The 12,657-nt window shown below is 44.3% G+C and overlaps 1 protein-coding gene across 1 annotated transcript; it reads left to right on the top strand.

Annotated features, from left to right (window-relative positions):
• The first annotated feature begins 3,543 nt into the window (after positions 1-3,543).
• On the top strand, positions 3,544-10,415 carry MYL7 (myosin light chain 7). The gene is made up of 7 exons (XM_036752133.1): positions 3,544-3,558; positions 4,218-4,331; positions 4,883-4,958; positions 6,730-6,834; positions 8,138-8,216; positions 9,809-9,857; positions 10,314-10,415. The coding sequence occupies exons 1-7, from the start codon at positions 3,556-3,558 to the stop codon at positions 10,413-10,415; spliced, it is 528 nt and encodes a 175-aa protein (XP_036608028.1). The 5' UTR covers positions 3,544-3,555.
• The last annotated feature ends 2,242 nt before the right edge of the window (positions 10,416-12,657 follow it).

The following is a 12,657-nucleotide window of genomic DNA, read 5'->3' as shown; positions in this document are numbered from 1 at the left end:
ATTTATAATGAGTTTTGTATTTCTTGTCTTCTTAGGGGACAAGGGAGGGAGAGAATTTGGAACTGAAAATAAAATAAAACTGAATTTTAAAAGAAAAATGACATGAGATACTTAATCAAAAGCTTCACTAAAATCTGGGGAAACTACACCCACAGAATTCCCACCCCCCCATCTACTAGTTTAGCAATCCTGTCAAAAAAGGAAATGATGTGAGTTTGGGAGGATCCATACTTGAGGAAGCCATGATGGCTTTTGGTAGTCACTGTTCCCCTTCCTACATACTTACCAACCCTCTCTTTATTGCTCCTCCAATTATAGTTTGCACACGTAGCTCTCTTTCTTTTTATGAAAACTGAAGAAACGTTTACCTTTCTCCAGTCTTATGGTACCTCTCCCACTTTCCATGACCATTCAAGTACCATTAGTAATGGCTCAAAAATCACAAGTCAAGTCAACAAGAATTTATTAAATGCCTACTATGTGCTATTGTCTAACCATTTTCAGTTATATCTGACTCTTGGTGTCCCCATTTGGGGTTTTCTTGCCAAAGATCCTAAAGCGGTTTGCCATTTCCTTCTCCAGCTCATTAGCAGATGAAGAAACTGAGGCAAACAGGGTTAAGTGACTTGCCCAGGGTCACATAACTAATAAGTGTCCGAGACCAGAGTTGAACTCACCAAGATGAGTCTTCCTCAGCATTCTATCCACTGCACCACCTAGCTCCCCAGGGATACAAAAAAGGGCAAAAACAGTCTCTTCCTCAAGGAACTCACAATGGACAATTCTTTCAGTACTGAAGGATGTGTAGTTCATCTGGGCCAGGTGGTTTCAATTCATCAAGGGCAGTTAGGTGCTGTCTTACTCTCTCTTTCCTTACCTTGGGCATCAATTCCCTGTTATTCTCCTTTGAAGAGAAAACAGTAATAAATAAAGCCTGAAAGCTCTGCCTTCTTCCTATTCAGTTATCATCATTCTATCAACCACTAACAATGGTCGTATCTTTGATCTCAGCTCCTTTTCTCCCAATATGGATTTTAAAAAACCCAACAACGACCCCTTTTTGGCATCCTTAGCCTCCCTCCACAGTTCCCTCAGTCTTTTTCTTGAGTTCTAACGTTCCCTTTAGCGTTTCTATTATTAATTGAATTAGGTGGCTGCTGAGGTACCTTCCAAGTCTGAAATGCTGTGATTCTGATTACTCTGTCCTCAAAAAGGGAAGGAGAATGAAGGATGTGGTATGCCCAGGATACCACAGAGTTTATTTCTTGGCTATAGATGGGAAGGGACTTGAATAATCTCTATCAGTAAGTCAGAGTCACTCAATGAAGGTCCACCCTGTGGGCAAAGCCCCAAACTAAGGTGTTTGTTTGGGTTTTGTTTTAGGGGGGAAGGCAAGGCAATTGGGGTTAAGTGACTTGCCCAAGGTCACACATCTAGTAAGTATGTCAAGTGTCTGAGGCCACATTTGAACTCAGGTCCTCCTGACTCCAGGGCTGGTGCTCTACTTACTGCGCCACCTAGCTACCCCCAAACTAAGGTGTTAGGGAGAAGTGGTACCTAAGTGCCTAGTTGGTCCAAGGTTAGCAATTGGTCCAAGAATTAAAAACAGGAGTTCATTTTCTAGACTCAATTCTTCTCGAGGTAGAGCACTCAGTAGGACAACAGCAATAATCACACTAGACTTCATCATTCTGGCCATCTGCAAAGTCAGGGACCATCTAGCGCATCCAGAAACACAAAAAGGGTCTCCTTGCCCCTTCCCCAGCCCTGGAGAAGGCCTGAAAACCACAGGAGGTCTTTCGTGAGCTCTCAAGCTGCCAGTGTCCCACCTCCTACAAATTTACTCTGTATACATTTTGTATTTTCTTATACAGATAACAACCAATCAATCAGCAAGCATTCATTAAACATTTGCTATGTAGTAGACAGTTGGGTAGTACAGTGGGTGGAGCACTGAGCCCAGAGTCAGGAAGATCTGTGTTCAAACCCAGCCTCAAATACTTACTAGCTTTGTGATCCTGGGCAAGTCACTTAACTCTGTTTACCTCAGTTTCCTCATCTGTAAAATGGGGATATACTGGAGAAGGAAAGGGTCAATCACTCCAGTATCTTTATCTGTGGATAAAGCCCACGGGGACACGTAAAGTTGGATACGACCTAATGACTGAACAACAACATGGCAGACACTGCTAAGAGCTGGGGATAGAAAAGCAAAAATAGATCCTGCCCTTGAAGAGCTTAGATTCTAAGGATATATGCTATTCCTCCTCTCCCCTCTCCCCGCCCCCCATAGCCTGGCACGTAGAAGGTACTTAACAAAGGCTCACTGATTGGTTAAAAGGCCAAATAGCAAAATCTCATAGGAATTGTTTTTGCTCAATTCTATCTCCTTTGTGCCACTTGGTTCCGTGTAAAGGAGGCAGGGGCCCTCGATTTTTCTTCTGCTCCAACTTCCCTTTCTTTGCATTCCCCTCCAGCATGGCTGCACAGGACCCTACCAGGTCTGGAGCTCCATGGCCTCCAGGAACCAGGGATGCTAGTCATCATGAGGGAATGATGGCCTAGAAGTACCCTGTGAGATCCAAGAGTCCCTCTCATCCTGGGCCCCTTGGTCCCAGAGTCCCTGTTTCTCTCTTCCATACCTTAGTGATTCTTAATTGGACCAGGGGGCATGGTCTCGGGTGCCCAGACCAATACCAAAATGGAACCCATAGGTCAGTCCCCAAACCACCCTGGCTACTAAGGGATCCCCAGGAGAATACTTGTATCCAGATCCAGTTTAGACTAAATCTTTGAGCCCCATCCTCTGATCCCTCTCTCTAGCATTTGCACCGCTCTAAGCCTAAAGGCAGGGTGGGGGGAGGCGGCTAGGAGGTGCAGTGGTTAGAATGCCAGACACGAAGTCATCTTTCTGAGCTCAAATCTGGCCTCATACTTACTGGCTGTATGAACCTGTTTTACCTTGTTTACCTCAGTTTTCTCATCTGTAAAAATGAGCTGGAGAAGGAAATGGCAAACCACTTCAGTATCTTTGCCAAGAAAACCCCAAATGGGGTCACCAAGAGTTGGACAGGTCTGAAAAATGATTGAACAACAAGTCTAATGGAGGGATAATCCCAGCCCAACTATGTAAGACCCTGAAACTAAAGCTAAAATTAATGGTTCAGGTACTACTAAGATGAGGATAAGGAAGGAAAAGAAGGGGCTGGGGGAAGGAAGAAGAAAAAGATCTTTATCCAACATCCACCACCACATGCAATGAGATTTTTAATTAATCACTGTTTGTCAGTGATGATGAAATCCTAACCCTAGTGCCACCTGGGCTATCTGAATGAAGAGAATCCATCCCCTGGGAAGCCTGGAGAAAAAGCAGGAAGGAATGTGTCTGGAATCTGTCGAGGTCCTTATCTCACTCTCTTGGCCCGTCAGGGACTTCCAAGTTTGGGACTGTCCTTTGTTTCTTCCCTTATTTGGCCCTCCAGGTGATAAGATGAATACATAAGTGAGGGAGTGCAGGACAGGCAGCAGCAGCTGGGACATCCACAAAGTCAGGAGATGGTGAGTCTGAGGGATGGGGTGGGGGTGGGGAGGAGAGGAGGATGCAGGATGGAGAGGAGAGTAAAAGAGGAGCCTTCCTTTTGGGAGAAATTTGGTTTCTCCAGCTTCAAACTACAGGCAAAGGCCTTCCAAGAAGGTTAAGGGACAAAGCTGCCTCCCAAAGGTTGGAAGATTCAAACCTCATCCCTTCTTGCTATCTAGCAAGTGTGGGAGATGAAATGCCCTGCAGACAAAGATCATAGAAGAAAGACTGATGGAATGGAAAGGACCTTAGAGAGCATCTAATTCAATCCCTTTGTTTTACATATAAAGAATCTGAGGCTCAGAGAGATTGTGTGATCATGATTGGAGATATTCCCAGCAGCCACCTGGGTCTAAGGAAAATGATCTCCAGGGATGAGGAGGGGAAAATGGAACTGACTAGTCTTGGCAATATCCCTTAAAACTGAGAAGGGCTGAGGAGGGGGAAAGGGAGATGTAGGGAATTGAGATTTTACAACCATATGGATGGGATTGGGTTCAGTGGGATTTTAGCTTCAGAACCACCTCCACCCATAGCCCTGGGGGGATGTGGGACAAAGGAGAGGGCAATTTGGACAACGGGCTTCCCTGTTCTAAAATCTGGGGCAGAAGATTCCTCTGAGACAGATATTCCACAGGCCAGCAGGAAGGCAGGGACTCGGGGGAAGGTGGCGGCTGCCAAGCAAGCCCATAGGGGATCTTCGAATGTCTTCTCCATGTTTGAACAAGCACAGATCCAGGAGTTTAAGGAGGTGAGTCCCTCACCCACTCATCCCTCTAGTATCCCTGCTTCTCCATTTTCCTCCTGTTCCTCCTATATTCTCCTATTTCTCCCTGAGGTAGATTGGCACAGTGAAAAGTACTCACTCTATAATTGGAAGACATAGGTTCAAATCTCACCTCTGATATTTAATGCTTGCGTGACTTTGGACAAGTCACTTCATACCTTCCCTACCTCAATTTCCTCATCTGTAAAATGAGGGGGTTGGACTAGATGGTGTCTGATGTTCCTTCCAATTCTGGAGCTATTATCTCACAATCCTTCTTAACTTCTGCCTCTCTTCTTCTTCCTTATGCTGACCCTGAAGTTTGAATCAGCTGAATGAAGGGTTCCTGGATGTCCTCCCAAACCACTCTATCCCTTCCTTTGCTCCTGCTTTCCCACTCAATCTGTGATCTGCCCATCCCCTCACCCATCCATCCTCCCTTAGGCCCTTGGGGGAGGGAGCACCTGCCTCTCTTCCCTGGAGGCACAGTGAGTTCTGTTCCTGACCCAGGAAACTGGGACCTCTCTGTCTCGCAGGCATTCAGTTGCATTGATCAAAACCGAGATGGCATCATCAGCAAATCGGACCTGAAGGAGACATACTCCCAACTAGGTGAGTTAGCAGGCTTGCACACTCTAACCCAATACTTTCTCAATGAGGCAGGACCCATAGACCAGTTCTTCACACATCTCCTCCTCCCTGCCCAGTACTATGTTATGGAAATAACATCAGGAAGGTGATGCCATGACTTGCAAGTGAACTGGATTTCAGTGAGGGAGAGCTGCGCAAAGTCCAGTTCCCTCATCTTATGTAGCTGACAAGGAGAAGTTAAGGATCACGGATTCCATGGATTAAGAGGATGTCACGTCCAAGCCCTTTATTTTACAGATGGGGAAACTAAGTCAGAATGAGGTTAAGTGACTTGCCCAGGCTCATACAGCTAGTAAGTATCCGAGGCAGTATTTGAAGCCAAATATTGCAGAGTCCAAATCCAGAGCTCCTTTTACCATACCAAGCCTGCCATGAACTGAACCTAAATTTAATCATCTCTCATAAAATCGGCTCTTCTTCCTCTTTCCTATTCTCCCTGCTATCCCTCCTCACTCTCAGCTCATATCTCCTACCCTCTTCTCACACCTCCCCCCAAGCTCACACCTCCCCTCCTCTCTCCTCTTCTCACACCTCTGCTCCCAGTACATTGCCAAAGCTCATCCTTTACCAAATCTCCTCCTCCTTTTCCAGAGCTCTGCCTTCTCTCCACTACACAATTTTACATTTCCCTCATAGCTAGCACCCTTGCTGACTTTCTCATTCTCCTCAGACCTCTCCCAAAGCTCCCTTCAATTTTTTAATTTAAATTTATTCTTCAATTTATGGAAAAAACAAGCATTTCCATAACATAGTACAATAAAACAGATGACTGTACATGAAACCGCAAATTCATTATGTACAACTTGCTATTTCTTTTAAATACACAACAGTTATTGTGTAAATTTCCTTTTTTTCTTCTTTCCCTTTCTTTTACCTCCCCCCTCCCTGCCCACCTCAGAGATAGCTACCATTAGCCACAAATAGGTGTATATAAGTAAAATTATTCTGTACATACTTCTATTTATCAGTTCTTTCTCTGGGTACAGACTGGGTATTTGTGATATTCAAAATAACGTATTGCTCAAAGTCATTCTTAAAACAATATTGTTACTGGATACAGTGTTCTCTTGGTTCTGTTCATTTTGCTCTTTGTTATTTTGTGCGAGTCTTTCCGTGTTTTCTAAGATCATTGAGCTCAACATTTCTCGTAGCACAGTAGTACTCCATCAGGTGCCATCTCCATTAGTCCTGATCTATGTCTTGCCACTGGACCTAAATGGCTCTGGAAGAGAAAGTGAGGCTGGTGACTTTGCGCAGCTCTCCCTCACTGAAATCCAGTTCACTTGCAAGTCATGGCATCACCTTCCTGATGCCATGGTCTCTTCAAGAATGAAGGACAAACAACAGCAACAACAAATATTCCATCACAATCACATACAACTTGTTCAGCCATTACCTAGTTGATGGGCATCCCCTCAACGTTCAGTTCTTTGCCACCACAAAGAGAGCCGCTATAAACATTGTAGAACTTATAGGTTCTTTTCCTTTTTCCCCAGTCATCTTTGGAAATGGACCTAGCAGTGGTATTGCTGGGTCAAAGGGTATAGGCAGTTTAATAACTCTTCTTCTCTGCTCCCTTCTATTCTTTCCCATTTCTCCCACCTTCCTACCTCCAAGGTATTTTCTTTCTGCAATACCATGGGCACTGGAATGCTAGCTATGCCTGTAGGCTTGAGGGTTGGGGGGGAGGATATCAGTCCCCCTCTCATCCTTTGTCCATGCCCTCCTCCAGGAAGAGCGAATGTGCCTGAGGAAGAGTTGGATGAGATGCTACAGGAAGGCAAGGGCCCAATCAACTTCACAGTCTTTCTCACGCTCTTTGGGGAGAAACTCAATGGTAAGGATTAGAGGAAGGGAAGAGGGATCACTTCATCTTTCCTCTATACACTCTCCCAATATTGCATTACTTATTATTATATTATCCACATCCAATTTCTAAGTCCCAGGGACCTAAATCATAAGAAACTAGAGGCTATGTGACCAACTAATCCAAGACACCTCCTCCCACCCCTAGTTTGGGTCATATGATCATAGGTTTAGACTGCTAAGGTCTGTAGAGATTATTTAGTCCAGTCTTAACCTGGACCCCATGGATAGATTTCAGGAAGTCCATGAACTTGGATTGGAAAAAAACTACATCTTTATTTTCAATAACCTCCAACTGAAATTTAGCTTTGATTATAGATGTAGACAACAAACTGATGGCCTGAGAAAGAGTCCAGGGATTTCACTAGATTATTTAAGGAATCCTTAGAACAAAGCCGCTTCCTTTTACAAAGGAGGAAACCGAGGCATAGATAAGTAAAGTGACCCTCCCAGGATTGCAAAGCTAGTATCTGAGATAGGATTTGAACCCATGTCTCTGTGATTCCAAGTTTCAGTGTCTCCCCCACTATACTGTGATACCCTTAACTTGGTCTCACCATGGATCATTCTTCAATAGTCAAGTATATTCTGGGGCCATGGTCAGGCCTGGGGAATCTGGAACCTAATTGGAATCCTGAGTCCATCCTGGAACTGCCCTTGGTGTGTGTTGGGTCTGCCTCAGAAACCACCACTTATAGCAGATAACATTGAACTGGGAGTCAGGAGGCCTGAGTTCCAGTCCCAACTTGACTACTGACTAGCTGTGTGACCTTGGTCAAATCATAAAGCCTCTTTGGGCTTCCCATCAGTCAAATGAGGAGCTCAGACCAGGTGTTCTCCAAGGTCCCTTCCAGCTTTGATATTCAATGATGGAGGTGGCATGGGACTGGATTCAGAAAGACCTAGGCTTAAATTCTGCCTCACTTACAAGTTGTGTGATCCTGGGCAAGTCCCTTGCCTCTGTGGGCCTCAGTTTCCTCATCTATAAAATTAGGGTGTTAATCTAAGTGACCCTGGAAATCGCTTCCTATGATTCTGTGAAGAGAGAGTGACGGAATGACAAAGAGTTTTGAGATAAAGAGATAAATGGTCCCAAATCTCTTAACAAATGTTCCTTCTGCCTCTAAATCTCAGATCTATGTCCTCTTTTGGAATGGAGGAGGGAGAGTGAGGGACGTATTTATGAGGCCAGAGCAGGGGTGGGAAACCTGTGGCCTTGAGGCCACAGGTTCCTCACTCCTAGGCCAGAGTTTATACTGTCTGCTGTTCCTTAGGAACTGACCCTGAAGAATCCATCCTCAGCGCCTTCCGCATGTTTGATCCCAGTGGCAGTGGGGTTGTCAACAAAGAAGAGTGAGTATAAGCAGGAGAGAGCTGGGCCTAAGTGGGACAGGGTTTTTGAAGCTCTAGGAGAAAGAGCTGTTGGTTCCAGGAACACTCCTGCCCTTGGCAAAAGCACAGGGTGAATGTTTGCCTGCAGCAATTCTCATTCCCCGCTGCCCACATTGGATCTCCCAGGGCCAGAAGTTCCCAGGGACCTCGTGCTGATTCCTGAGTGCTTAGAACCCAACTCCACCCAGCTCCCAGGCCTGCTCTCTCCAACAATGAGCCATGCCCATGTTCTGGGCAGAACCTTTGCTCTCAGGATCAGAGAATGACAGAATTCAAGAGCTGGGAGATATGACAATAACCAGCTAGTCTAACTCTCCCACAAAAGGAATTCCAACTCTAGCATACTGACAAAATGGTCGGCCACACAGCCTCTGATTAAAGGCTCCAAGGAAGGGAACCCCATCACTTCCAAAGGCACTTCTAGACAGTTCTAGGAAATTTACCCTGACCTCAAGCCTAACTTTGCCTCCTTACAAATTCCACCCATTGCTGATGATTCTGTCCCTCTGGGGGGACAAATAGAACAGGTCTCCAAACCATCCAAATTTATCTGCACCTAATAATGAATGATAAATTCCCTAAGGTTCTACCCTAGGTTTTGTTAGTCAGTTGTGTCCAACTTTGTAATGCCATTTGGGGTTTCCTTGGCAAAGATATTGGAGTGGTTTGCCATTTCCTTCTCCAGCTCATTTCACAGATGAGGAAACGGAGGCAAACAGGGTTAAATGACTTGCCCAGGGTCACACAGTTAGTATCTGAGGCCAGATTTGAACTTAGTAATATGAGTCTTCCTGACTTCAGGCCCAGTGCTTTACCTACTGCATCACCTAGCTGCCCCTCCTGCCCTTGGATAGCTTCTGATAAATGCCACTTAAGTTCATCATGTGTTTGTGTAACCACCTGTACATTTTAGTATCATTAAATGACTTATCTCAAAGAAGTGCTTTGGGGTTGAAATGATAGAATTTCAGGCATCTTAGCAAGCAGGCCTAGCAGAGAACGTGGTGTAGGGTCTTCTGAATGCCCTTCAAATCACACTCTACCCCACCTACTTATATAACTCAGAGGCAGTGTGATACAATCAAAAGAGCATTGGCCCTGGAGTCAGAGGCCCTGGGTTCAAACTTCACTTCAGTCACTACATATGTGACCTTGGGCAAGTCATAACCCCTCTGAGACTCTGTTTCCTCATCTTACAGATGAGAAGGTTGGACTCGATGAGTCGATGACTTTTGAGGTTGCTTCTACTCAGCCCTACGATCCTAGAATCCAGTGACTGGCCCCTTGGGCAGACTCTTCCCTCATCAAAATCCCTCATTTGAATCCGCCACTTACTAGCAAGGTGGCCTCAGACAAAGTTGGTCACTTAACTTCTCTGAGCCTCAGTTTCTTCATCTGCAAAGTACAGAAACTGGACTAAATGATCTGTCAGATCACTTCTGGTTCTGTGAGTCTGTGAGACTTTCTTCCTGATTTGCTTCCCTTTTAATGGGGCTATAATAGCTTACCACTGCTAGCTGTCATGTTTTTCTAACTCCCTCCTCTCTTCCTAGGTTTAAGCAGCTCCTGCTGACCCAGGCAGACAAGTTCTCTCCAGCTGAGGTGAGTAGGAACCATCTCTATATCCCACCTGGGGCTAGGGCATTCCTAACTTTAGGTTCCCCATTTGGGACCCTAGAGGCCTGCCCACAGTGCTATGTTGGAAAACAGAAAATAATCTGAATAGTTCTGAGTTTAGAGGACTGGTAACCAAAAGCATGCATCATCGTAAATCCTACTATAGTGGCAATGGACAATCTTTTCTCTTTTCCGTACCTGGAGATGGGAAAAGGAAAACTGAATCACAAGATTTCTGTCCAAGTCACAGAGAAATACACAAATTGGATCCAGCCCTTTTCAGGCACTAAATGTCCCCCAGGCTGGGAAGTATGAATGTTGCAACTGTGCACCAGACTCTGTAGCAGAAGATGGGCTGGACTTGGAACCTGGTGTAGCATTCCCCTCCCTTCAGGCACCCTGGTACCCAGTGTCTGCTCACCAGCATCTTCTCTGTCATAGGTGGAGCAAATGTTTTCATTGACGCCTATGGACCTGTCTGGAAACATCGACTATAAGTCTCTGTGCTACATCATCACCCATGGGGATGAGAAGGAGGAGTGAAAGGATGAGGGGAGACGGTGGGCAGCAGAGGGACAAGCTCAATAAAACACAGATGCTAAGATCTAATGCAGTCTTGTCTTGTGTTTGGGAGAAGTGTGGGGGGGATGCTGCTAGAGGGACAGATGGAGGCAATGCAGAGTAACGGAAAAAGTGGTGTGGATTGAGAGGGGAAGAATGGATTCAAGTTGTTGCTTCCTCAGTCTCTGAACCTCAGTTTTCTCATCCGTAAAATGGAGATAACAAAACAACAGTACTATTAATACTGTTAATTGTAAATATTGCTTACCCCACCAGATACCTACGAGACAAATGAAAGTGATTTGAAAAATGTAAAGCAGCATCTATAGTCATATCAAAATATGCTCTAAACCACTATCAATTAGAGAAATGCAAATGAAAACAACCGAGATACCACCACATGCCTCTCAGATTGGCTTATATGACAGAAAAGAAAAAGGATAAATGTTGGAGGGGATGTGGGAAAATTGGGACACTGATTCACTGTTGATAGAATTGTGAACTGATCCAACCATTCTGGAGAGCAATTTGCAACTATGCCCAAAGGTCTATAAAGCTGTGCATATCCTTCGATCCAGCAATACCACTTCTAGGTCTGTATCCCAAAGAGATCATAAAAAAGAGAAAAGGACCCACATACACAAAAATATAGCACCCCTTTCTGTGGTGGCAGAGGATTGGAAATTGAGAGGATACCTATCAATTGGGGAATGGCTGAACAGGTTTTGGTATATGATTGTAATGGAATACTATAAGAAATGATGAGCCGGCAGATTTCAGAAAAACCTGGAAAGTCTTAAATGAACTGATACTGAATGAAGTGAACAGAACCAGGAGAACATTTTACCCAGTAATAGCAACACTGTGAGATGATCAGCTTTGATTGACTTAGCTCTTCTCAGCAATACAATGATCTAAGACAATTCCAAAAGACTCATGAAGGAAAATGCCATCCATATCCATAAAAAAACTGATGGAGTCTGAATGCAGACTGAAGCAGACTATTTTTATTTTCTTTATTTTTTTGGTTCTTTTTTCCTTTTGCAAACTGTAATTTTTTGCCAACTTTTTTCTTTCACAACATGATTAATATGGAAATGTTTTGCATGATTGCACATATATAACCTATATCAAATGAAGAGAAGGAAGGAGAAAATTTGGAACTTATATTTTTAAATGAATGTTAAAAATTAAATTATTTATTAAATTAATTATTTTTGAAAAGAAAAATGTAAAGCACCAAAAAAATGTAAAGCTTTATCATTATTATTTTCCCTAAGGGCTAAGTGGCACTTTGGGGTCAAAATACTCAGGAAATGGTTACTTGGTTGGAAGCAACACTCAGTGCCTCAAGGTTGCCCCAGAGAACTGGCTGCAAGATACAACCTGTGGGCCTGTGGCTCCCCAAGTCTTGAGTTCACATGAACCAGATTCCAAAGGTCATTTTCTCTTTAGCTTGTACCTCCTCTCCCCCTTCCCCCAAGTTTATTCTGATCAGTTTCCAAATATGCTCATGTCTAGATTCATTCATATCTAGGCAGCCGGGTGGGTCAGTGGAGAGAGCACTGGGCCTGGAGTCAAGATGACTTGAGTTCAAATCCAGCCTCAAATACTTAGTAGTTGTGTGATCCTGAGCAAAACACTTAACTTCAGTTTGCCTCAGTTTCCCACAAATGCAAAATGGGATAATTAGCCTCTACCTCGCAGGATTATTGCGAGGATTAAATGTGGTAATACTTTGTAAAGGACTTAGCATAGCATCTGGCACACAGTTGTTTGTCCTTTGCTTTTGAAGAGGACCGATGATGTCAGGGGTAATGTCACGACTCCCGCATGAATTGGATATAAGTGAGGCAGAGTTGCACAAAGTCATCGGCCTCACTCTCTCTTCCAGAATCTTCCAAGTCCAGTGGCAAGACAAAAATAGGCACTATATAAATGCTTATTCCCCTCCCCAGCTTCAGCGAGCATTTATTAAGCATCTTTTACAAGTGTGGGTAACTGGGTCTTCAGCTCCCCGCAAACTCAAATTGTCACAAATTCACATTGGGTAGAGGACAATCTTTATTTCTTCCCACTAAAAGTGTGATTGATTCAAAGGAGACCGTAAAAAGATACAGAAAACACACATACACACACAACTCACAACCCCTCCCAAGAGAACTTAATTTAGATTTGCCAGTGGGGCAACACTCTGACATTCCAGAGAATCCCTAGCTCTGTC

The sequence above is a fragment of the Trichosurus vulpecula genome, chromosome 3, assembly GCF_011100635.1.
Source record: "Trichosurus vulpecula isolate mTriVul1 chromosome 3, mTriVul1.pri, whole genome shotgun sequence".
Lineage (NCBI taxonomy): Eukaryota > Metazoa > Chordata > Mammalia > Diprotodontia > Phalangeridae > Trichosurus > Trichosurus vulpecula.
This window is presented reverse-complemented; position numbering and strand designations above follow the sequence as displayed.